The sequence below is a fragment of the Oryzias latipes genome, chromosome 4, assembly GCF_053564925.1.
Source record: "Oryzias latipes strain Hd-rR chromosome 4, Olatipes_Hd-rR_3.1".
NCBI classification, from domain to species: Eukaryota; Metazoa; Chordata; class Actinopteri; order Beloniformes; family Adrianichthyidae; genus Oryzias; species Oryzias latipes.
In genome coordinates, this window is record NC_136240.1 from 25556808 (window position 1) to 25584173 (window position 27366).

The 27366-nt window shown below is 42.1% G+C and overlaps 2 protein-coding genes across 2 annotated transcripts in view; both read left to right on the plus strand.

Annotated features, from left to right (window-relative positions):
- Nucleotides 1–9332, plus strand: part of zc3h3 (zinc finger CCCH-type containing 3) — a 64987-nt gene extending 55655 nt beyond the window's left edge. Inside the window, exons 10-12 of the mRNA XM_004068230.5 lie at nt 6704–6867; nt 6934–7091; nt 9106–9332. Coding sequence (XP_004068278.1) covers nt 6704–6867; nt 6934–7091; nt 9106–9152 — 369 coding nt within the window. The 3' untranslated portion in view covers nt 9153–9332. The remainder of the gene's footprint in view (nt 1–6703; nt 6868–6933; nt 7092–9105) is intronic.
- Nucleotides 9333–23592: 14260 nt separating this feature from the next.
- mafaa (MAF bZIP transcription factor Aa) lies at nt 23593–27089 on the plus strand. Its single transcript, XM_011474275.4, has one exon. The coding sequence runs from the start codon at nt 24738–24740 to the stop codon at nt 25668–25670; it is 933 nt and encodes a 310-aa protein (XP_011472577.1). The 5' UTR covers nt 23593–24737; the 3' UTR covers nt 25671–27089.
- Nucleotides 27090–27366: the final 277 nt, after the last annotated feature.

Here is a 27366-nt window from a genome sequence, read left to right on the forward strand (position 1 = left end):
GCAGACGCTCCAGCAGCTCACGGGTTAAGTCTGCTTCATCTTCCTCCTCTTCCTCCTCCATCACTCCTCATCCTGGCTTTGTCTCACTCCTACGTCTCGTGTCTTCCCCTGACGGGATACACTTTTATCCTGTTTTCTTCTAATTTCAAATGTTTGATTGGGTTCATCATCGTCCAAGTTCCTTTTTTATTTTATTTTTTTAAGTCCACAGAAACCGTGCTCTCATCCGTCATCCGCGCCTGTCCTACATTTATTCTTGGCTTTCATTGACGGTCATCAATTCCTGTTTGGCCACTTCAGCGTGTTAACAAGAATCTCTCACAATCTGTGCTCTTTAACCTTATGAATCAGCAAAAATAACCATTTTAGAATATTGCTTACATGCAAAACAGAACTTTTTAAAGATTAATTAAGATTAATAGGAGTGTAAAAGAAACCTCACTGGTCCGCTTAACAAAAAAAAATACTTGTGGCTGTTACAGTATTTCTAAAAGGTTGAGTTTTCAGCTTTTAATGTAGTTTGTGAAACTTTAAAAGACAGAATCTCAGCATGTTGAAGCACAATATCTTTATCCTGTGCTAGAATGTAAAAAATAACTGGAGTTTTTGGGTTTGGAAGCACATAAAGGTCTTATGAACCAATTCACCTATTAATATCACCTCTGTTAGATGGCCTTACTTTACCACATCTACTTAAAGAGCACTTGAGTTGTCTGTGCAGACCTGAAGATTTTTACAGTTATGTACCAGAAAGTTAAAAAAAAATAAAGCAATACATAGAATCTATTAAGATTTACTAAGAATGGTTTCAAAGTTCATACCCCTTGTTACACAGACGTTACAAAATTTATAAATTGAATAATATAATAGATGCAGCAGAATAAAATAGACATTCGTTTCATTTTGTGCCTAAACGCAGCACAAGAATTTAAAAAGAAATTAAGTATACAGTGAGTAGTGTTTGTTTTAATTCTAACTTTAGTTAAAGGGCCTAAATGCTTATTTATTTAACTCTGCCACATTTGTTAGAAACACACATTTGGAAAGGGCAAAGCTGAGTTTGTGAGTTTTTTCGCATATAAAACTGAATCCATCTTCATTTGTTATTTGTAAGTTTCTCTACTTTAAACGTTTGGACCCATTTTTGTATCTATAGCACCTGCTTTGGTTCAAATCTCACATTTTCCGTGGTTTATATTTATTTGGTTGGTTTTTTTGTGTTGTGCTATTTATTTTGCAGCATTTCAGTTCAGCAAGTAATCAGATTGATCACCATATTTTCATTTTCCTGTAATGTGCTGATACTTGTGTTCTCTTTTAAAGCTGTTGACTTTGCCTGTTCGGCGATCTCTTCTTTAAAGTCCCACTCTCTATTATAAAGCGTTCCAAGTGGTCTTTTAATTATGATTATGCCGTTTTTAGCCGAAATCCAAACATGCGTCTCGTTTTCTAGGACGTAGTTTCTGCAGAGCAGCAGGAATTCATTAGAAATTCACCTCTTGAGTTTTGGGTAGGAGTGCTGGCATGGAGAATGCATGCTCTCCCACTATCTTACATACAGCCCCTCACACCCCATGCAAACATTTGCTCTGCAACAATAATGCTAATATTGCAGTAATCCAGCTGTACAGTTTTGAGCCAGTTGCCATTTTAGACAAGGAAAACAAAGACATATATGAATCTAGTAGTCTACAAGTGGACAATCAGATTGAAGTGGAGCACGTAGCTTGTGGCCCCGCCCACCATATTTTTTACATCACAAGCACGTCTTTTTCAAACGGCACTTTTTTTAATCTGCTGAAATACTCAGAAACCAATTTTAGTTTTATTTATGCATGACCTCCATCATTATAACAGAGGCGGTAAGTTTCAATGTTAAGTCAATGGTACAGATGTGATCTGAGGTCCTGTGGTGCCATTAGAGTGACAGGCATGGCGCAAAGGTCTGGCAGCAGCGCAATTTAAGTGACATGCACAACTTTGGCGGCTTCCCGTGGCAGGCCAGAGTAAAAAAATCTGAACACAGAGGTTCAGGCATCTGCGTTGTGTAAATCAATCAGAAACTCAACTTTGAACATGTGATGTTTTCAGAGACAACAGGTAGAAAACTCATCCAACATTGTGGATCGATCTGATAGTTCTCCTCCTGAACTTACATCCATTTTCTTAACCTTTCTTAACGTTTCGGCGCAGCGGGGTTTCTGGAACCCATCCCAGCTAGTGTTGGGCGAAGGTGGGTACACCCTAGTCAATCTGTCGCAGGGCCCACAGGCCTGGAGCGATTAAGCTCACTTTGCGGCCTCCCAGGAGCAGGCTGGCGGCCAGAGAGAGGGCCGCTGCTGGATGGGGAGGCACTTTATGATCATTTTCTTTGTCTTATTTTCAACGCGACAATAATTGAAAAAGGTGGCCTAATTTTATTCTTAGGTTTAATTTTTTCCCTCTCGGGTTAACGCGGGACATCAAGCCTTTTAAATTCGGTCAGAGAGAGATGAAAATACCACAGAAGCGGCTGTCCAGACACAGCTCTCACTCCGGGGATGAAGCTCACTGTACCGGGAGAATCTCTGAATGATCTCATGATCCCAAACATGGAGACATGATTACCTGTGTCTTTGTAGAACTTTTTAAAATAAATAAATCTGATCTCACAACATAATCCGTGTTTTCCATGCATTGTAAATGGCATAAACACAGACACCGCTCCATGTAGCGATCAGGCTAAAAACATTAGCTGGTTGCTCCTCCCACACACAGCCAGGAACACATTTTATGACAGGCTGCGAAAGAGAAGCGGCCGACGCGAAGTTGCTGCGCGAATCGCGTTTGGTGTGAATGCAGCTTATGAGGTTTTGAAAAGTGAAACACGTTATAGCAAAGGACTGCTGTACTCAAGTTACCTTTGAAAAATAAAAGCTTGAAAATCATTTAAACAGAAATGAGAAATTGAAACACAACCCCTTTTATAGTGGCGTTAGATAAAACTGAGCTAACAAGTTCCATCTCTGGAGAATTCCTAGAACCCCTTCTCCTGATTGACCCATAAATGGAGCAGCATCTTTTGGTGGAGGCAGTGTGATGGTTTGGGCATCTCACTCAAAGTAAAATCTGACATATGAAGTCACGGTACCAGTGGCAAATTTTTAGATTTCCAAAGAGACAAACATCAGTCATTCAAAATGAAAAATAAAATCTGCTGAGACAGCGTGGGAATATTTGGGTTTGATAAGGAAGACTTGGCAAAACTTTTACGAGTGTAACCTACTTACGCAGCTGTGCTCTTACAAATTATTTTGAAAAGGAAGCCGACTTTCAGGGGGAAAGGGTCTAAGGATGTATTAGAAGTGAATGCAGTGAATGCAGTTTCTCTTTTTACAGTAATACAATTCAACAGGAGCTGTTTTTTTATTCACTTAAAGCTCTGTGCATCTGTGCCTCCACAGCATCAAAGCAGTGGTATCCCATAACTGAATTAGGATGTTAATGTCAATCTGATTGCAGCCTGACGCTGCGAGACAGTGAACCGCATTTCTTTCTCCATATTTAGCTCTAGTAAATTTAATAATCTATCAAGCCGGGCTCTTTTATTGTCCCTTTCCACTCACTGCAAGTTGCTCTCAATGAGTGTTGGCCTCGTGCCGAAGTTGTAAATGCATGCAAAGTCCCTTTTTTATTTCACCGTCTTCTCCGCCTCTCCCCCTCCCCTCCACTGGGTTTCTGTCTTTCCCTCCCCGCCTGTTGGTAAATGTGCTGACTCCTCCTGGTTCGGGCCCAGCAGAGAGCTCTCTAATAGACCCGAGAGACATCCCAGCATTCCTTAAATCAAGTGGAAAATTGTTAAATTGGTGTAGAATAAAGATGTTCTGTCCACTTTAGCTTTTTCCCGTCTATATCTCCATCGCGTTCTGTCTTTTTATGAAAATGAGAATGACTGGGACTAAGGACTGCGGACTGAGTTTTTTTGCAAGCAAGTTCTTGGGCTCGCACCGTTTCCAGCTTTAAACTGTCACGGTTAGACCCAAAGGAGATGTGTAAGTGATGAGAATGTGGAAATTAAGTTTTATTGCAAAGTAACATCCCAAAACTTTATTAGTACATCTTGACGTAGCAACTTAGATTAATACTAAATTTAAACTTAATTTAACTTGATAATTATGGTCTGCAGCAGTCCTGGACTACACAATTCTTCTTTCTGACTGGGCATTTGAGGAAATATTTGACCTCCGCCAAATACTCAAAAACTCACCAACTGTCAAAAGTATCAAAAGATGAATGGGGCCAAAATCTCTTATGGGACTTAAACAATTGTTGAAAATCCACCAACGACACCAAAATACACATCTTGGGGATACCCAAAGGAGGTTTTGACATAATAATGTCCAAAGGACCTATGGCTTGGGGCCAAGTTTTGTGAAATTTACATTTCATGCAATACAAGAAAAAAAAATTTGTTCGAGCAATCTTTATAAAATTTGCTGCCACTTAAGTCTACAACCACAACTAAAGTTTTGTTGACCTTTGCCCTTAAGAACAGGCCGCCATCTTGAGTTTTCAAAAAAAATTAATTACCTTTAGTACCTTCTAAGAATTGAAACTTGTCTTGGCGATTTTATTTCTTCCTAGCATTCTTGGAAAATACTAAGGGAAAACATTTCTATTTTAACAATTGTAGATTTTGAACTGCGTTAATGTGGAAAGCTCACCAAAGTTGCGTTCCCCTGTTGTTTGCTTATTTTCTGCTGAAATATTGTTTAACTGCATGAAATTTTATTTTTGTATTCCAACGTTTTTTATATTTTCGTGTACATGTGAATACACAATAGCAAGTACCCACAGTTATGCACAAACTATTTTGTATGAATTACACTGAGACTATTTCCTCTCCATAGTTCTTCTGGCATCATCTAAAGTCAGACTTCAGAGAAGCGTGATTCCTGCAGTGCTCCACAGTCACAATGATTTACACCGGGGTTTCCTAAATCTGGTTGTCTGTTACCCACCCTCGCCCTGCATGTTCTACCCTTTTACTTATCTTGTCCGACACACCTGATTCAATAAAGGTTCTAAATGACATTCCATTACAGGAAACTCTGGAAATACGTAATCCTGCAGACGTGATCTGTTTAGAAAATGTGAGGTCTCTCAGGTATTACCAGCAAGGAAACAGATTAGCTGAAACCATAAAACAATTTAAAAAAAAGAGACGTCTGAACCGTCTGTAAAGCGATCGCCCTCGACACCTGCAGCAGATCGGATTCAAACAGAGAAATGTGTCAAAACTGCGGTGCTACAAGCTGATCTGAGAAACATCTGAGAGCAAGCGGATTCTGGGTCACGCTGCCACCCATGGGTGCAGCAACACGAGTGTGAGGGTGGGGGGGCTTCGATGGCCCCTGGTTCATCAGGGGGTTGACTGAGGGTCCACAATGTTCCTGGAAAATCGATCTCGCACTCGCGCTCTATTTCTGCACTCTTTACCCCTCATCCAAAGACACACACACACACACACACACCCCCACACACACACACACACACACGCAGCTCAAACTCCACAGTGAATATAATTAGCCTTTATGACAGGTGGGAGGGATCAGGTCTCATAGAGAATGAAGTTACCAATTTACACCAGTATTACACTCCTATACACACTCAGTTGCAAACATGCATGTGAAAGCTCACGCTGTGGTGCACTGCACTCCCCAGAATGACATTAGGTGTGACCCATTTGCTCCACTTGTCAGTTAAAAGATAAAGTGACAGAAACACAGTCGCTTAGAAGGAGAAACCTTCAAAGAAGTACCTGATCAAGAGGGCGGTGTCGCATTTACTTCTTAAAATTCTGCTCCGTAGAGGTATTAGAGGCAGAAACCCATCCACGTTGTTCCCTCTAGAGCTCCTGAATTTAATTACATCTTTAATGTAAATGGGCAGGATTAAATTTCGACACCAGAAAGCACTGTTTTCCTGATTAGTGTGAGTGGACTCTGACTACCATAAACAGCAGTTGTGTCTGCAAGAGATGCTGCATGCCATCATCTATAAAAGGGATGCTGCTGTACATAGGTATAGTTTATAGAAAGCTACCAGAGGATGTTTTTTCTTCTGAGTTTATTAAAGTCCTAAATCAGCTACTTTTGCTCAAATGAAAAGATTGGCTTTGTTTTTGCCCGATCAAACTGTCAAGCTAAGGCGGCTGAATCCCTTAGAAGTCTATGGACTTAACGTTGACTGTATGTAGAACTGGACCGAGTGAGTGGTCAGACCTAACTGGTCTGAGTCATCATTTCCATGACAACCACTCTCACCAATCAGGAGTGAGCATGTTGGAAGTCCAAACCCCTATCACTTGGAAAATACCTGTCATAGTGAGACCACATACTTCTATTGAGGCATCTCTGATTGGCCAGTTTATAGCGAATAACTTCCACTACAGAAAAAATATGGACAAAAATTCAGATCAGCTAGAACATGGTTAAAAAAGGTAACAGAGCAAGAATGGTTATTCTGACAAATATTAATGACTAGCTGTTTATTTCTCGATAGAAGTCTATGGGATTTTGGCTTCTTAGAGCCAGTGGGTACTTCCTATTTGGAACACAAGAGGGGGAGGGGTCACTCAGTCCAGTTCCGTTATTCAGTCAATGGGACTTCAATGGGACTTCATCTAAATGACTGATGGGGCCCAATCTGCTCTGTTCCTCAGTGCAAGAAGAAACACACTCTGGTGTGTTCGGACTTCTTTAAGACGGGCTCCTGCTCTCGAGGCTCTCGCTGTAAGCTGCAGCACCGTCAACGTCTCAAACGCACCTCCAGCAACACCTCCAGCGCTCCCGGCAAAAGAACTCGCTCCAAGGAGCCTCAGAAGAGGTGAGGATGAAGTTATAAGGTCACTAAGATGGGTTTTGTTTTTACAATCTCCTTTTTTTTTGGAAGGCCAACTCTGTCCATCATCATGCCAAAAGATGCTCAAACGCCTCCAAGGACGCTCCCCACAGGTCTTCTTGCGTTACCGTCCTTCATCTCCCTGTCCAGCTCCCCAGAGGAGGCAGACCCACTGGACACACTGCCAGCTGACACCACACAAGTCAAAGGCATGAGCACTTGCTAACCAACCAACCAAAGCAGTTGTCACATTAAGAAACATGACAAGTTGTAAAACATGACACTCCTCTACCATAGCTTGGAATGAGGGAAGTCCAGCACACAAAAAGAGGTTTGCATGTGTGTGATTGCATGTGGTCATCATCATACTTGTTCCTCCACCCTCACTGCCCAACTGATGTTGTGCTGGTCCATCATCGACACTCTTCAGCGTCCAGAGCCTCATTAAAGGTGGACCGCAGCCAAACAAGCTCCTCTTCACTTTGCATAAATTAGCTCCAAGCCAGAGTCTCACTGCCAAACTACAACTTCACGTGCACAGATTTCCTGCACACACATACCTCCTCTTCTTCATTTACTCATCAACTCAGTTCTCATCATTCAGCAGTTTCAGACGTTTAAAACGCAGCAGTTTGGTTCCAGTGCTGAGAAAAGGGTTCTCCCTATTTCTGACATCTTTTTGTTTGTGTTTGTCAAACTTATGAGATTCAGATCATTAGAATAATCTGTTAGGAATACAAGACTGCAGGAAAATAGTCAAATATCTTGTTTTGTTAATGTGTTCCCTGATTAATTGCATGAGTTACAATAGGTGAAATCCACAAAGTAGGATTCCAGATGTTTTAAGGCTGTAAAATACCTCACTACACACTCTATACACTTTTTTCAGACAGACATTTTGACACTTTTCTCTCTTTTTTAAACGCACAAAGTTAAAACCTTCAAAGAAAAATAAGTCCGTCATTAAAGAATGAAAACAAAGATCATCCTATTTGCTGGAGTTCTCTGCACTCTGAACACAATTCTCTATTAAAAGAAAAAGAAAGAAAGAAATTTGCTTCTGAGTTGTAGGTGGGACTGTTGGTGTACAGCAGCCCGGTCCCCCTTCCCGTCACCCATAACTGAGAGCTATCTGTCAACATGTTCTACATGCTAGCTTACAGCCTTTCACACCGCCAACCCAACATTACCCGTGCAACCAAAATGCTGAGCAATATTGGACCTATCCAGCCGTACAATTTTGAGCCACATACCAGTTTAGAGGAGGAAAATGAAGACGTACATGGATCTAGTCGTCTACAACAGGATGCATCAGAATGGGGCAGAAAGCTTGTTGCCCACCCAGAAAACAAATACAATACCATACAATACAATACAAATACTGTAAAGGAACTTTTTATTCTGCTTCTCTTTACAAAACTGTTTCAGACTCAATAATTGCTTTTTGAGCATGGACACGCGTTATGGGTAATCAACCAAAGTGCTTAAGTCCGGCTTAAGTACAGACTTTGACTGGAACATCCCAGAATCCTCATTTCTAGATGTTATGTAGAAGCTACTACGGCAAGCCACTTGCTTATTTCTCTGGCCAAATATGATGCATCCACTTGTAGACTAGATCAAGGTACGTCTTTGTTTTCCTCAAATGAGTTGGCATCTGGCTAAAAACTGTACGACTGGATAGCTCCCGCGATGCTCGCCAATTTTGTTGATCCGCTAATGTTATGTTGGGGTTGTGAGGGGCTGTAAGCTAGTGGAAGGGGACGAGTGGAGGTGGGAATGGGCTTACTTCACGCCAACAATCCTGTCCACAACTTAGACAGATTTCTGATGAACTACTGTCGCTCTGCAGAAACTGTGTCCTAGAGAACGACAGATTTTTGGATTTTGGCTACAAATTATGATTATAATTAAAGACCACGTGGAACACTTTTAAAATCGATCAAAGGATGATCGGAGTGGGACTTTAAGTAATTAATGGGGGATATTCAACTACAGGATTTTCTGCTAGAGTTCAAAATTCATGTTTCCATCAACCCTGACACAGCCCCATATCATCACACTACCACCACCATGTTTGGCTGTTGCAATAATTGACTCCAGATGTAACAGAATTGAAAGCTTCCAGAAACTGATCTAAATAATTTAGTACATAAAAAAACATCTATATGTTGTAGAGAGTTCAAATACTGTGCCTTAATTTTTTTTGTCTTATGTTCACAGAGAAAAAGTTGCAGATCAAGCCACGGCTGAGACCTGACACCAGCTGAACCGTTGGTGAAAACGTCTCACCTCTTAGTGATTTCTGAGTCACAGGTTTGTCAGGACCCCCCACCCCCAACTGCATTCACTCAGGGCCTGAACATTTTTAACCTCTTTATCCTGATTTTTAAATGAGTGTTTGTGGTTCTACCTTCTTTTCCTCAGGTTAAAATAAAGCATTAGCTCAGTTTGTGTCTCCATTCATTGACTCTGCTTGTGTCCATATTGTGGCAGTGTTTGCGGGTCGCGTGTGCGCTCATGTTTCGAAGCGGCCCGCGATCGTGGGAGCTCTCATCGGCGGGGTGGTGACAGAAGCAGCAGTGGTTCTCATTAAACCGCCAGGAGAGGAGACACTCGAGCGCACAGTGACTCCACCCACAGCGCTGGGAGTTTGTGTCCTCTGCCTCGTGTGTTCATACTGCTGCTAAATGCCAGACTCGCACAGTCACCACATACTTCTTTCATCGCTGCAGCCCCATCCAGACTGGATGAACATTTCCCGCTGGCACAGTGAAGCCAACATTTACATTCCATGTAGATTTTGGCAAAGGAAAGAAATATTGCAAGTTTGTTTGTTTTTTCGTGATGTGCCTTTAAAGAGTTCAGTTGGACATCTATTTTTTTTTTAGCTTTAAATAGAACCAGCTGTGGTTGTGTGGTAGTCAACCTCCTTTTGGCTTCACCTTTAGGTCCCATTGAAAGCATTACAGAAGTGTTTGAGTGCCAAACAATGTCAAAAGAATGTTTAAAGATAAAGAAAAATACTCAGCATCAAGTATCCATCCATCCATTTTCTATATAAATAAAAAACACACATATATACCCACCTTCACCAGACACTATTAGGTACACCTTTCTAGTATCAAGTTGGACCCCCTTTTGCCTTCAGAACTGCCTTAATCTTTGGTGGCATAGAGTCAACAAGGTACTGGAAACAGTTCTCAGAGAGTTTGTATCACATAGTTGCTGCAGATTTGTTGGCTGGACATCCATGATGAGAATCTCCTGTTCCACCACATCCCAAAGGTGATCTATTGGATTGAGATCTGGAGACTGTGGAGGCCATTTAAGTCCAGTGAACTCATTGTTATGTTCAAGAAACCATTCTGAGATGGTTCCAGCTTTATGACATGGTGCCTTATCCTGCTGGAAGTAGCCATGAGAAGATGGTACATTGTGGTCATAAAGGGATGGACATGGTCAGCAACAATACGCAGGCAGGCTGTGGCACTTGAACCATGCTCAGCTGGTACTGAGGGGCCCAAAGTGTGCCAGGAAAATATCCCACACACCATGGAAGCATGGATCCATGCTTTCATGTTGCTGACACCAAATTTTGACCGTACCATCTGAATGTTGCAGCAGAAATGGAGACACATCAGACCAGGCGACATTTTTCCAATTTTCTACTGGCAGTTTTGGTGATCCTGTGTGAATTGTAGCCTCAGTTTCCTGTTCTTAGCTGACAGGAGTGGCACCCTCTGGGAACTTCTGCTGCTGTAGTCCATCTGCCTCAAGGTTGGCCGTGTTGTGCGTTCAGAGATTCTTTTCTGCAGACCTCGGTTGTAACCAGTGGTTATTTGAGTTTCTGTTACCTATCTATCAGCTGGAAGTCCGGCCATTCTCCTCTGACATCCAGACATTTCCACCCACAGAACTGCCACTCACTGGATATTTTCTCTTTTTTTTTGGACCATTCTCAGTAAACCTTATGGTTGTGGGGGAAAATCCCAGCAGAACAACAGTTTCCGAAATACTCAGACCAGCCTGTCTGGGACCAACAAAGGTCAAAGTAACTTCAATCACCTTTTCTTCTTCATTCTGATGCTCGGTATGAACTGCAGCGCATCGTCTGAACCCTGTCTACATGCCTAAATGCATTCAGATGCTGTAATGTGATTAAATGATTAGACATTTGCATTAACCAGCAGTTGGACAGGTATGCCTAACGAAGTGGCCAGTGAGTGTAATTAGGCTGGTTAAATAAGGGATATCTTTTTACTGAAGATTCTTTTGTAAAATTAGGCTGGAAACCTCAATGTTTTAAAGGTTCTCACCCAGATTTTGATACTAGCAGGTCAGACGTGGCACATTTATTTTTACTATTATTATTTTATTTTTGCAGCATTATTCTAGCTGTGTTGATCTAGTTACTTTTACTTTAACCATTAATTTACATGGATTTTATGTCAGTTTTTTTTTTTTTGCGGTGTCAATTCAATCATCATCATTCTGACAATATTATTCGTCTTTTTTTGTAAACTGTTTTTTTTTTCTCTCACTAAAAACAAGGGTTTTGGTGTTTCTTTAATGAAACTGTTGCTCTCACTACCTCAGCACTCAGAGGATGCTGGGAGCAGCGGCCTCATCTCGTAAAACTATAAATACACACCGAGTGTGGAAGTGACAGCATCTTTGAGTGCAAAGTGTCGCATTTACATCATTAACAAGCTATTTAACCGAGGTGCCATGATGGCAACAACAAGCCAGGCTCACTCGCGCAGAGACTCGGTAGGGAAAGATGTGTGTGCTAAACAGGAACATGTGTGACAGCAGTGCATGTGTGTGTGAGTGTTTGTCATACTGTGAGCCGATGCCAAAGGTAACACAACCACACTCTCATCACAGCATTATGATGCACCTACAGTAAAGAGAATAACTGTTACATCACCATCCGATTATATAAAGTTTGTTTTACTTAAACATTGATCCAGATTACTGTCTAAATCAAGTCTTAATAATAATAATAGCTCATTTTAGGCAGATTACATTTTAACAGATTTCATTGGAGTTTTTTTTTGGTGTAATCTCTGTACAAAGCAAACAAAAAGCAACAATGAAGAGGAAAACTCCATCTAAATGGAAGGATAGTAAGGATAGTAAAGTTATGTAATTTTAAATATGTGCGCTGTATATGTGATATAAAAGTTGTACATCAGTGGAAAAGCCTGTTAGACATACGTGAAATGGTCAAGCCACAAATTTGTGTGTGCACCTCGCAAAAAATCTTGCATATTTGCATAAAATTTACATAATAATTCATATTTAACTAAGTAAAATACACATAAATTCCATAATTCTCAACCGACCAATAGTTTTGAACAGCTGAAACACAGGACAAACATCCTGAAACATTTGTTTTTCAATAGGAAAGATGTTAGTCATTGTGTAACAGTCAACCAACAATATACATAACAAATATATATTTATTTTAAAATATTTTATATGTTAAAAGAAATCCACAAGTAACTCCAAAAAGATGAAAACCATAAAATGACATTAGTGACAAACACCCCTCACATTTACTCTTAAGGGACAAATTTTAGAGTCCCAAAATTAACCTCTGAGGCATGTTTTTTATACTCTGGGAGGAAGCAGGGATGTCTGAGGAAAACCCACCCATGGACGAGGAGAACACGCAAACAAGTCAGATGTCCCCCACCCAAGCCAACAAGAAAATCAACACACCCCTCCACTCACTTCACTCATTTAAGAAGAATGGCACGCAGCTGTGCTTCTGTTTGACCCATGCAGCAGAGGAGAACTCCAGCACACAAGGAAACTTGAGACACAACTGGTATGATCTCAAAAGACTCAAATCAGAGTTCAAAACATTTGTTGACTCTGTTTTTTTTTTTTTGTTTTTTTGGTAAAAGGTGAATTTAAAAACTTGAAATTGTTTAATTAATTAATAATACTTATTTTTATGGTTATCAACCTAAATAGCCAAAGTCATTGATATGAAATAAATAAAAGGTAATGAATGAGTAGATTCCAAGTCCTTAAGCGATCAAGCCTAGACCCAATGGATAATGGAATGTTTTTCAAACGACAAATTAGAGCCACCCACAAGGTCATATATGCTCTCCGAGGGAAAGGAATGTGCCAGCCTGAACAGGGCACTCAGGTGGCCCGCTGGAAATAGGATTGTAGACCACTCCATGAGCCTTTAGAGAGAACATTTTTGTGTACATTTTTCTATGGGCATGCTTCAAGCCAAGTAAATAAGGGTGAAGTAGGTAAGACGCAGGCATGTTGTACATATTTTTCTTTGTTTTAACTCTCCCTAAATCGTGAGGACTGCCCATAGTGCTGTTCACGTGATAAGTCCAGAGAAAGACCAGTACACGCACCTTAGTAATAAGTGCGGCATGAGGGCATCAAACGAGCCCATCACAAGTGCGTGTAACCTACATTAGCGTTGCAAAACTTCACACTGCATCACACGCTCAACATTGGTAGGTTCCATTTTCTTGACGTCCCTTAAGGTGGCCTAACGAGCCTAAAGGGAACTATTTGACTCACCAGCACTTCCTTTTAAGATGTGGCTGCTTCTCTCTATGACTCCACACAAATAGCCCCAAATCCCAGCACCCATATGGGTCAACCTCCCTGTACAGGTGCATCTGATGCCACAAATTCACCACATTCAGCCCAAGAAAACAACAGTTTAATTCAATGTAAGTTTTGATTGAAGACAGAACTTGAAACTTTTTTTCCCCTGTTTTTCAGAAAACTATAAAAACCAAACTCTCATCTTCAGATTTGCCTTGCTTTAACCAGCAGGTGAATTAGGCGGGATCCTCTAAAGAATCTATTCATACTTTGTTTTCAACCAGATACTCCTGCTATAGTGTGGACCCAACAAGACCAGTGTTCAATGTGGAGTGAAAACACAAAGATTTGCTCACTTTGCTAATTGGACAGATTTATTCTGGATTAAGAGCCAGCGACTTTGCGTCGCTGAATATGTGTGTGACTGGAGTGTAGCTCGTTGGTGTGTATTTAAAGAGGCACAGATGAACGGGCAACACAATTATCCTGCTTGATAAGCTAAACCGAGAACTGCTTCATCTGCATCAAGGCTGAGATAAACTGTTTTGCGATGAATATTGAAGAGAGCATGCACTTTAATATCATTGATTTTATACTTGCTGTTTGGATTTTTGAGCCGAAAGATCATTAAGCTGCATTGTGGAATTTTCTGCCAGGTGCTCATTTTCCAAAAGAAGCATAAATAATTAGGAAAAAAAAAAAAAAGAAACGTCTAGTTTTAATATGAAATGTTGCTTCCTGAGGCCAAGAAGCTGCAGCAACAAAAAAAGGATTTGTAATATATTGGTTGAATTGGTTTTGTCCAGTTGAAAAACACGTTTTTTTTTAGCATGACATTATTGAATGCTTCATTTTTATTTTACTTCTGTCAGTATTTTTAAGAATATCATATGTTGATATGATACTTAGATTACTTAATAATATTATATAATATTATATAATAAACAAACGCATATATGTATAAATAAAAGTTCTAAAGCAAAAGGAAGACTAAAAAGTTAGGTTGCACACATTGAAATAGCCTTTTCAGGCATAATTACTATGATTCAATTTTTTGATTAAGTCCTAATCATCAAGTGGTCTTGCACTGTTTTTTTCTTGTTTCCCACATTTTTTTTCCCCGCATGGCAATCTATACTTAAAAACCTTTATTTTTTTTCCCCAAAAACGTCAGTGTGCCTTAAACTCTGTTTGACAAGTACACGGCGCTCTGTGAAAATGTTTGATTGGATGTTGTTGTGCATATGCTAATGTGGCTAATGTGTCGCGGTGTTGGACTGTGGATGTGAAACCAAATTTCTTCACTACTAACTAAGTCGTACACTATTGTGCGTTCACCATTCTGTAAAGCTGTCCGAATCTGTGATTCCAAAATCTGGTGCCCTAGATATTTTTCAGAAGTCTCTGAGAAAAACCAGTGTGCATCAATGCTCACTAGATTGGCAAATATAGACCGCAATGCATTGCGTTTGAACAATTTTTGTTAAAAAAAATTATTTACATTTTTAATGAGCCATCCACGTTTTCATCATGAAAACACAATGGAGTCATCAACGGTCTTAAATGCTTATCTCTAATGATTTTTACTTTGTAAAAACGGTCGTATTTGCTGTTTTAAACAGAAAAAAAGCAGAGGGCATGGTCTGAATTGCTCATATCCAACGTTCACTTTTAGCCTTAATGTCCCACTCTAAACATCTTTTGTGAAAGTATTTCCAGTGGTCTTTCAATTGTGATTGGGCCGTTTTTAGCACAAATAAAAATAACTGTTGTTTTTTAAGGACATAGTTTCTGCAGAATGGTGGTAGTTCATTACCTCTGAGTTATGGGCGTGATCAAACCTAGCCCCCCTTCTTCTCCCTTTACAGAAACGGCGAGCTTGTAGCCCACCTAGTGTATTTTCTATGTAACAAATAAGCTTTTTTCCAACTGCATATTTTAGTCTCTTCCTCATTCACACCAATTTGAATAAAGGAATAGCCAGAGATGCAATTTTAAGCATAATTTTCTTTATGTCCCCCTTCATCAGAAAAATGCCACAAGAACATGTTAAACATACCAAAAACCACTTTCATCAGAGCAGGTCTTTAAATGAACTCAAATGTTTGCATGTTATTCTACGTTCACACCAATGAGTTATATCGCTAGAGGAGACACGCCCGCTTGAGAAGCCTGACCACCGGTGGCGGAGCGAGACGCCATCTTGGTGAGGTCGTCTGCGTCCATATTGCCTTTAGTGGCATCTAAGTAGCTTTTGTACAATGTATATATGTTTATATTTATATATATTTATACATATATATTATATATATAATTATTTACATATATAATATATATAGATGCATCATTTGTTGTTGTTAAATAAGAGAAACAGTCAGCCTTAAAAGCTCAAACTTTAATGAGAAATGCATAGTTACAGGACTTTTTACAAATCTTCTTTCTTTCTCTTTCGGCTTTCCCCATCAGGGGTTGCCACAGCGAACAAGTCGCATGTTAAACTTGGCAATGTTTTACGCCGGATGCCCTTCCTGATGCAACCCTCTCAAAGCAACCGGGCTTGGGACTGGCACAGAGGTAGAGAAGGGAACAGGGAGCAACCCGGATTTGAACCCTGGTTTCACGGATGGAAGGCGCCGCAAACCAGCACGAGCTAAACCGGCTCCCCTACAGGACTTTTTACAAATAAAAGTTTTTTTTTACAAAGAAATTTTAAAAATAATTTCTAAACGTTTAGAAGTTTTTTCTTTGACATGTAATTTAAACTATTTAGAAAAGCCCAACAATAAGTCAATAATAATAATAACAACAATATTAATAATAGATCATAATAAATCAATAGTAAGTCAATAAAAATAATAAATAACAACAATAAATAAATAGGTCAATAAATAATAATAATAAAAATTATAATAATAACTAAGTCAACAAAAAGTCCAAAAGTTAACAATAGATGTACCCTCAAAAAACAAAGAAAACCCATAGATTTACTGATTCATGTGAGTGATACATTTTTGTAACACAGATATTATGGAGCCGGGTTTCAAACGAACAGTCTGGCCAGTCTTCTCAAAATCTGTTTCCACAAAATGTTTTGAACATGGCCAGACTGTATTGCTAGTTAGTAACCACAGTGATCCATCTGGGTTAGCTCTTTTGATAGCTAAGGACCACTTTTTCCTTAAGTCTGAATCCACTAGAAACCTGCAAGAAAAGTTCAGTCACTGAGTCAGAAATGTATAAATCTATATTACTATAATAACCTAGTTCTAGTATACTGTAAATAGGTTTAACACAATAAAGTTTACATTTATTTAGACAGCAAATTATACGTACATCATGCAGCATGTTGATAAATAGCCCTGCAGCATCATGCATGTCAACATGTGTACTATTAATGAAGCCCCTGCAGCATTAAAAGAAAAAAATTATAGTACTTACCTGTCAAATGTTATGCCTTCCTCTTTCATGGACTCATTTCTCCAATTTTGGCAGTTGAAACCCGCACAATGAACTACCATTTTGCAAAAAAATGTGTTCACATGCATGCACTGCAGCAGTGACTTGACCTCACCAAGATGGCGGTGCTCTCCGCCGATGAGGAATCACGTGATGTCTCATCTAGCAATATAAGTCATTGGTTTACACCATGTATTTGACGCACATTTAGCCCATGGTGTTCACACTGGACAAGGAGGGAGGGGCTTCTTTTTCTACTGTCCACTAGTGCATGTCTGCCACCGACAGTTAGACGAGGCTTGGTGCAAAATGTCAAAGTCATGCAAATCTTGCGAATTTTGCTCCAGGCTTTCTCTTTCACAGCTCTGTTGCAATTTTGGTCAAAGTTTGAATTGGTTTAACTTTTAATGCGTTTAATGGCCGTGTGTTTTGTATGTAGAGCCTGACAACTGTCTTCGAATGAGTGCGTAGCTATGCATGAACATGAGTTTTGAATGCGGAAGCCCCATATGCGCATTTAGGTGCGTTTACATGAACGTTTCGTTGGAAGTGGTCACCTGACCGCGTGTTGCCCAAATTCAGTGTGAACGTACCGTTAAATATAATTTGTTCATACCTGATGGTACTAGAGGTTAAGCACTGAATCACGCTGAGCTGAAACAGTTTTACTACCGGTACACAATATGAACACACATCTATAGAGACACTTGAAGTGCTGCAGCCATAAAGGTTTACTGAGGTTTTTGGATAGTTTCAGAGCAGAAAGAGGAGAGTTTCACTCGCTTCTTTCTCACACCTGCATGTTCTGAGTATATAAACTAGACATAGAGAGAGTAACGGAAAAACTTAGGACACATTGTCACACGGTCACGGTTTAGTCGTGTCCAAGACAGCTGGAGCTGCGTGTGCTGCTGTCAGTCCTCCTAGCACTTCCCTCTTAAACGTATCGACGGCGGCGAGCGGAGATGGAGAGCTCGACATGTTTCTGAGAAAAGGCAGGAGACGTGGAGCCATCACTCTTCCTCTTTCACTGCACGCCCCCCCCCCCCCCTCCTCACGCGCAGCGCTCATCTCCTGCACTGAAGATGTAAGTGCCTTAGACAGATGTCTGCTGCCTCTTGTCTGAGGCCCTCAACACGAGCTGCTGAGCTCTGCAAACTCTAATTAAGATCAATATTTCAATTTTTAGTAAAAGCGTACGAGATGGAGAGACGACGCAGGGAGAGGAATCATCTGTCCACCGAGACTCACAGACAAAAGAGAAGGTCAACTGAGATCCTTCACAGTGGGTGTGTTTGAGGACGTGTAAATGTGTTACATGTGTTAACACACGTAAAAACAGTTTTGCTAGAACATGGTGGGATGATGGATGGATGGAGGATAATACAGACAAAACAGTGAGAGTGTTGAGAGACGAGAGTTCTTCCAACAAGATAATGATCCTCTGTGACGTTCGGAACCAGATGTTTTGCTAAAAAAAAAAAAAGAGTATTTTATGTGTTTTGGAGGTTTAGGCCTTTTTTGTTTTTAAAGTTTGAGTTCTGTTGAAGTGTTACACAGTTCTTATGGTGCCACAAAGTCTGTAATGTTGAAGGGGGGAAACTTCTTTGGTTTTACGTAAGGGCTGCTGGGGGGGGTGTGATGATTATTGTTCTCATCTCACAGTGAGTTGAAATGCCGGCTGGAATTTGTGCAACAGGATGAAATCTTTCTTTATGTCTTAATTACAGAAAATGTTTTTAGTCCCTAACCCCCCCGTTCAGCTTTTAGCCTCTCCTTCAGATGTTCTTCTTCGCTGGATTTTCCTTACATGTTTGCCGCTTACTTTTCAAATCTCCCTGTTTGGTGGGACATGTGGGGGAGTATCCTGTAATTATTGGAGTTCTGTTGTAGAAAATTACAAAAACTTTAAATATGTTGATGTTTGTGTGTTGTAAGGATTAGCTGATGTCCCTGTGCCTGTCACACTAATGCAGGAGCTAGGACGGGCAACTAACACAGCGATATGTTTCTTTTCTTTTTGGAAAATGGTCACATCTACAACAAATGGTGGTCTCCAAGGGTGCTGCTGTGTCACAATGTCCTTTATTTTTCTAAAAAAAACAGCACAGAAGTCATCAGGTTACATTTGCATGTTCTCCTTGTGCATGAGTGAGTTTTCTCTGGGCATTCCGGTTACTTGCCATTGTCAAAGAAAACCTTCATAGGTTAATTTGGTCTTTAAATTGGCGTAATGCTACGTTAAAATGGATCAGGTGATGTTCAAGAGCATTTTGAACGCATGTTTAGCCTATGATGTTCACACTGGACAGACAGGGAGGGGCTTATTGTTCTTTTTCTTTTTCTACTGTTTACTAGCGCATGTCCACCACATACAGGTGGAAGAGAATTGGTGTGGAATGTCGAACAGTAAATCTTGTGAATCTTACTCCAGGCTTTTTCTTTCACAGCTCAATTTCAATATGTGAAAAACTTGTAAGACTAGGGGACGTCATCCATATGTCACCACCGAATCCAAGTCCCTGATTGGTCAAAGTTTGACCTGGTTTAACTTTCAAAACACGTTCAATGTATGTGTTCCAGTTTATTTAGAGCCCAAAAACAGTTGTGGAAACTTACATAGTGATGTATGAACACAAGAGTTTTGAACGCGGAAGCCTGAAATGTGCATTTACGGAAGTTTACATAGACTTTTCATTCCCGAGGGTGGTGTAGACGTAGCTCAAAAGGGATACAGCAGTTTCTGAAGACGGATGGAGGGTTTCGCTCAAACTTCATGTCGGAGTGCTGCAAGAAAGCACAAAGTTTTTGTGCTGCTTTGTGATCGGAAACGTAAAAAAATGTGCGGCCGTTGCTGGGTTGTTTCCAGACCTCTGCTCTGAATCTGGGCAGTCTCATCATAACCACGAATGAAGCCGACGTGGCTCGCTTTCTACTTCTTTGGGGCCCTGAATCCTTTCTAATCGGTCAGAGAAACTCCTGATTTCTGAAGTTAAGCCCGGCCTGGTATCTTCACTGTCTGTGTATGTGGGTGTGTGTGTGTGTCACCCGCGCACAATTAAAGCTGATTCCTCCGCAGAGGCATTAGTGACTTACTGGCGTTGATAACCCTGAGCCACCTCTCGGATGGACTGGATGCGGGCTCTCCCGCCTCCCTCAAAGCTCCACCTTGCTGATGTCCATTTATGCTTAGGGAGAACTGCGCTCACAGCGAAGTCCCAGTATGCAAAGACACAATAAAAACCCTGACTTCAAGAATTGATGTCTCGAGCCCTCGGCCGCAGACACTCCTCTTCTCCTGACAATGAATGGACCACAGCAGATCTTCTTAAATGTGCCGTTTCAAAGCGCTCTGCTTAGCTGGCCGTTTCAAGGCCAGCTCCTGCATATTTGACTCTCTTCTAATGACACCTTAAATATCTTATTTCCGTCCCTTCATCTTCCACTCTTCTTTTCATCCTTGCCAGCAGATTTAAGCCAGAGAAGGGGGGGAGGGGGGCACGTATTTCATGACCAGTCCGGACTGGAAGTTCAGCTCAGCAGCTGCGCAAGGCATTCCTATTGAAGTTCAACTTCTTGCATCTGATTTTATTAACCTTTTTAACTCAAGCTAGCACTTTTATTCCAAATTGATCAGATTTATCATGAAGGCTTGTAAAATGGGGTAGAATGTGTATGGGGGGGGGGGGGGGGGGTCCTTGTTACTGCAGGTATATTTGAGTTGAAAAGGGATCCAGAGAAGTGAGAATTAAGTTAAAATAAATATTTGATTTTACGCTTGAAGACACTTATTTGCATAGAAAGCAACAGCAATACAGGCGTTTTTTCCTCATGTGGGTGGGGTTACAATGATCTCCCGGCCACGTCCAACATATATTCAATGGAGGACTGTTGAAACACCCTTCCCTCTATTGGATATTCATACCAACATGTCAACGTTACTTTATTTTTTAAGGAAACTAATTGACCTATGAAGCATGCTTTTTAGACTGTGGGAGGAAAATTCCCGGAGAAAACCCATACATGCACCAAGAGAACAAACTCCCAATAGAAAGCTCTCAGCTGGGATTCAAACCAGAGCTTTCTCACTGTGAGGTGAGGCCGCTAACCACTGCACCAATTGCACATTTAAATCAAATTTGCAGCTTTTCACCAGCAGTCTCGGCCACATCCTTTTTTTTGTGAAAGGGTTGCAAAGCTGGATTAACAATATGTACTACTGGGCAGTCGACCAGAGGCACGTGAAGTGTGAGAGTCCTGAACGCTGCAAGCAGTTTTCAGATGGAGTCTGATCACTGCAGCTGGGTAGTCGTGCTGCTTTATCTAAAAGGCATGCTGCTGCTGCAGGACGTCTCACCTGCCACTAAAACAAAACTCTTTCAGGTCAGTTTGGGATCACTTCAAACATCTGAGAAAAGACTCAAGTGTTAATGTTTCTGGACTGGAGAGCTTTGGGGAAAGTTTAATTGCCAGTATTTCTTTTTTTTTTTTTTTTTGCACAAAATATTTTGTTATGTCCATATTGTTCTGGGGGTTACTACTGCCTGGTGGGGTAGTGGTTAGGCTGTGCCTTACAGCGAGACGGCACAGAGTCAAGTCCCAGCTGAGACCTTTTTGTGTGGTGTTTCCTTGTTCTTCCTTTAACTGCATGGATTTTCTCTCTCTTCCTGTCACAATCCAAAAACATGCTTTATAGAGAAATGTGTTTCTAAATATCTGCTAGGTGTTACTAGGTGCGGGTTCGTGGCCCTGCGACAGACTGGCACCCTTTCAGGCGTTTACCCTGCCTCGCTCAACAGTAGCTGGGATAGGCTCCAGTAACCCATGACCCTAAGCGGATTCAGAAAATGGCTTTCCTGTCACTAAATAACCAAATCAAGTTTGGGAGAAAAGCTGTAAGTGTAGTAAACAAAATTATTTTTATTTTTTTTAAACACATAACTTTTGGAGCCGGTTTAGCTTGTGCTGGTTTGCGGCGCCTTCTGTCCGTGAAACCAGGGTTCGAATCCGGGCTGCTCCCTGTTCACTTCTCTGCCTCTGTGCCGGTCCCAAGCCTGGTTGCTTTGAGAAAGTTGCGTCAGGAAGGGCATCCGGCGTAAAACATTGCCAAGTTTACCATGCGACTTGTTCGCTGTGGCGATCCCTGATGGGAAAAGCCGGAAGAGGGAGAGAGATTTAAACACATAACTTTTAATTAATAAAACTAGGATTGTGATAGTGGTCCAAAATTCGTCCAGAGCTATACTTAAGGACCAACTGCGATGAAAATTGGTATTAGGTTGTTGAAAAACCTGTTGACTGTTCCCTTTTATATATTTTAAATTACCAAAATAAAAGCACTTTGAATTTGCTTGGGTAAAAGCAACTTATATATATGGTTAACATTGTGATCATTAAGTAAACTGAATTTTACAATTTTATTGTAATGACGGACATATTGATATTCGTTTTTTTCTTAAGTCATATTTAAAAAAAAATAGAAAAGAAAATGTGTTCCGGTATGATATCGGGATTGGTATCGCATCGTGGGACGTGTATTGGCATACGCATTTTTTTCTTGTTTTAAAAATGATCACTTTTAGGTCTAAAGGAGACAGGGGACCTTTGGGGGGGGCCGTGGATCCAATTACTCCTGGAGACCCAGAAATAATTTGTTGCGCCTCTGAGCTGCGCTGCACTCATACTTATCAGCTATATCGACAAACTGCTCAGCCTTTTGCTTTGATTACCCCCCACCCACCCACCCACCCACCACCGTAAAAACCGAAAGCCCCCACCCCTCAAGCAAAAAAAGAAGGGGAAAAAGGGAGACAGATGTGTGCAGAGTGGAGCAGTGCTCGCAGCGGCGGGGCTTAATTACCCGTCGATCCTCTCGGGTGAGTCTGGATGCAGTTTGTGGTTAATTGCCAATGAAAACCGCCGATCATACTTAACGCGCGCGCGGCCCCCGCGCGGAAATGCGCATCGATTTCCCCCGCCCTCTTTTTGGCACGCAGGCGAGCGGCCTTAAATCGATCCGGGATGGATTGATTTGACGGTTTGTGGTGTCAGGGGTCCGGCGCGCCTTCCTGCCCTAGTCCTATGTAAAGGAAGTTGATATGAAAGCGGTTTTAAAGAAGAGGAGCCTTTTTTGTTGTTTTAATCCAATTATTTAAAGTGAACTTTAACTCTTGTTTACTTCTCCATAAACCTTTCTGTTTACATTCCGTTTATGCCCCGTGCGCATGTTAGAAGTTTGTCGTTATTTGGAAAATGGGGTGTGTTAGAAAAATTAAACTCAGTTCAGTTTGTTTCTGTGCTCAAAACGTTTAATAAAATCATAATTCATATCTTTCCCTTTGGTTTTTGGGTGAATGTGTGCGTTATAGGAGTTCAAAAACAGAAGTTCACAACATTTCTAAAAGTTTTTTCAAGTGTATCCTTGCACTCTGTGTAATGGTTTGAAGAAGACGCTGACAGTCCTCCAGAAAGCTGCAAATTGTGCATATTAAGTCTAAAAGATTACAAGATTAGTTTTAAAATGTACGTAAAGTGACTTTTAGAATTTAAGAACAATAACTAACTTCATTTGAGCGGTGAAGCCAATTTTTTGGAGTTATTTCAGATTATTGTGTCCTGCAAAACTAGATTTAACCTTAACCATCAGTCTGGATCGTGACCCCCGGATGAAAAACCTGGAAGCGCCTCTTTCTGGAACTCGACGTGCGCACAGAGTCCTCACATTTCACAAAAGTCTTCCAAGCAAACATTTTTTCTCTCAGAAACTCCCGCAGATCTCGTCTTACCGCCGTGCAGTTGCGCTCCCTCGGTCACTAGAGGGGGGGGATCTGCCGCACCTGTTCTGCCTGTCCCACCCGCACCCCCCATTTCGGCTCCGCTCGGTTGTTTTCGGAGCGGAGGCTGCTCTGCGGGAGGATGCAACTTCGGAGCTGGGATCTCCTCTCATTGGTCTGATACACCTCAGTGTGGGAGGGTACGTACAGGAGGAGGGGCTCTGCGCTGAGGGCTGGCGCGATGATGGGGAGGGGGGACACTGTATTTATAAGTGCCCGCCTCCCGGAGGCTCGTTGACACTGTGTGGTTTTAACTGTGAAGCTCAGAGGAATCAGGAACAAAGGCTCAAATCAAGTGGAGTTTTGCATCTTTGAGCCACATTCCCCAAACATCCAGTCAGTGAGGTTAGCGGCGCGCGGACAGAGGTGCGAGGGCCACGTGCGGAACCGAATTTGCAGAAGTCCTGCAAATTAAGAGGAAAACTCCTGCAGAACCCAGCGCACCTTTTGGATTTGTTACTTTTTTGGCACACTTTTACGCACGCGTGTGCCGCGCTCTGTGACAGCGCGAGAAACTTTGCTTGTGCAGAGACCTCACCATGCTTTTTTAAAGTGTTGGATGCTTGGGGAAAAAAAAAGTCGAACCGAGGACTGTAAATCAGAAGGAGGCGAATTCGCGCAGAGGTGAAGCGAGGACAGATAGGCTGCTTTCTCGCGTTTCAGCCGCTTCGGGGGCGTCCATCTGACCGGGGATAAGTTGTCAACAAGAGCGGCGAGCGGAGGCGCGCTGGCAGGTGTACAAGTTCATTTACATGCATACGTCCTATCACGCCACTAAATATAGAAGTTGTCCGAGCAGCCTTAACTTTCTCCTCCCACCCGCGGCCCTGCAGCAGCTCCACGCACCGGGCGTGTGCGTGTGCCTATATATACACCACACAGGCTGGTTTTCCTTCTCGCAATCTGTATTCGAGAGGTCTGCCCGCGGTCGGTTTGGCTGTGAGGGCGGGAGTCGTCGCATGGACTGACATGGCCACCGACCTTGCCATGAGCGCAGAGCTGCCCAACAGCCCGCTGGCCATCGAGTACGTCAACGACTTCGACTTAATGAAGTTCGAGGTGAAGAAGGAGCCGCCGGAGGCCGACCGCTACTGTCACCGCCTCCCGTCCGGCTCCCTGTCCTCCACACCGATCAGCACCCCTTGCTCGTCCGTGCCTTCCTCGCCCAGCTTCTGCGCCCCGAGTCCCGGTACGCAGCCCGGCCAGGGCCTGGGCGCAGGTGGAAGCGTGAACAGCAGCGGCAACAGCAACAACAGCAGCGGCACCAACAATCACAGCGGTGCGGCCAAGCCCCAGCTGGAGGACTTGTACTGGATCCCGAGTTACCAGCACCACATCAATCCAGAGGCGCTCAACTTGACGCCCGAGGACGCGGTGGAAGCCCTGATCGGCAACGCGCACCACCACCACCACCACCAGGCCTACGAGGGCTTCCGCGGGCAGCAATACATGGGGGAGGACCTGTCCGCGGCCTCCGCCGCGCACCACCACCAGCCCCACCACCACCATCACCACCACCACCACGGCCACCATGTCCGCCTGGAGGATCGCTTCTCAGACGAGCAGCTGGTCAGCATGACAGTGCGCGAGCTGAACCGGCAGTTGCGCGGCTTCAGCAAGGAGGAGGTGATCCGCCTGAAGCAGAAGCGGCGCACCCTCAAAAACCGGGGCTACGCGCAGTCGTGCCGCTTCAAGCGCGTGCAGCAGCGGCACATGCTGGAGACGGAGAAGTGCACGCTGCAGAACCAGGTGGAGCAGCTGAAGCAGGACGTGGCGCGCCTCGCCAAGGAGAGGGATCTATACAAGGAGAAGTACGAGAAGCTGGCCAGCCGGACCTTCAGCGCCGGCGGAGCTGCCAGCACGAGAGATCCGTCCGCAAAACAGGCCGACTTCTTCATGTGAGCCGGACTCCGACCTGCGCCGCCCATCTTCCCATCACCTCCCAAACACACCTCCTCTGCGTTTGTTTACAGTTTCCCCCATTGAAAGAGAACTCTCTAAAGCTCCGCATCTTAAACTCAAACAGGCCTCGGAGTCTTAAAGACGCTGCGCTCTCAGCGCGCGGACTTTACACAAGTCTTAAAGAAAGTTTTCACTCAGATCCGAGCGCAAGTCCACAAGGAAAAAAGAAAGCTTTTTGAAATTATATTGGACCTTTAGGACTGCAGCTGCGCGCGCAGCCTCCACTTGAACACTTCTGCAACCCTGCATGCAGGACATGTACGGTAACCCCCCTCCCCACTTTTCCACAACCAGTCATCTTCCGTCCACATGTATGAAGACAGCATGACCCACGCTTCCCCACCCACCCATCTCCTTACCGCCCCCCCAGGAGAGGCGCAAAGACTCCAAACAATCCGCTCAGAACGTCTTTAATTGCTATTTTCAATCAACTTTTCTATTGTTTTAAAAAGAGATTAATCCAGACTGTATTTATGTCCACCTGTATGTACATAAGGAAATAGAGAAAAGAAAGGCCTCACTTATTTTCTCTTTTTTAAAGCTTTTGTTGCTTGGATTATCGTCTTAAAACAAATGTTTGTATGTTACAGCATGCAAATTGTCTATGATATCCTCCTTTGATCCTATGTGATGAACTGCACTAAAAAGGTGATCAAACTGGTCAGGAGATGTTTTTTTTTTTTTTTTAATAAGAAAACCTGGATGTAAATTTGATCATTTATTGGAAGGACTGCTGCTAAAACTCTATGCACCAATCTGATGATGAAAATGTGTTTTTTGTAATCTGTAGAGGAGAATGTGTCGGGCCTGCGGGTTTGTCTGATTGTAAGAAAATTAGATTTTCTTTCTTTTTTTTCTTTGCCTGATGGTAGCTGTTTGTTCTTGGGGAAAACTTGCATTATTCTGTCTACAACAAATCTCTGGTACGCGTGCGCGTGTTTTTCTGCTGCGTTGATATATGTGCAATATTGTGCAGAAGGCTACCTGTTGCATGGACTGCAAATGATGGCGTTTAGGTCAAATATTCGTTTGTTACAATTTTATGCATTAACTATATCCCCCAAAAACGTTTTATCTAAATTATTTTTATTTAATTTAAAACTTTTTTGCAACAATCCCTGCAAAAATTATTGTCATCTTCCCTGTTATAAGGAACTTTCTATTTTACCAGCCGTCCATGAAAGCATCAACTTCTGCACAGTGCTGTCAATGTATATCTGTACATATAATTTCTATATTTATTCAATGTCCTGATGTGTCAACAAGTAAGAAAAAAAATCCTGCAAAACCAATGGAACGTTGTTGGAAAAATTCTTGTTTTCATAATGTTTAATAAAAAGTTCTGTCCCCCCCCCAAAATTAAACGGAATTGTGCGCGCGTTTTATTTTGAAATAAATAAATAAAGGCCTCTTGTTCAAATGTAAACGATGCTACAAGTGCAGCGGGGTTTTATTTGAGCTTTTTACAAGTGCGCTAAAAATGATCGAAATATTAATGACAAAATTGCTAGACTTATTTTTTATGCAAAAGAGGTGACAAGCTTGTATTGTATAAAAAAAGTTTTATTTTTTAATAATACAAATTCTTTCATTTCGGGATGAATTGTCGAAACGAAAAAAAGGTAAGCATCAAAAT

What these genes read in the sequence shown, in the direction of transcription:
- mafaa (XM_011474275.4), top strand. Translation starts at nt 24,738, where the DNA reads ATGGCCACCGACCTTGCCATGAGCGCAGAGCTGCCCAACAGCCCGCTG.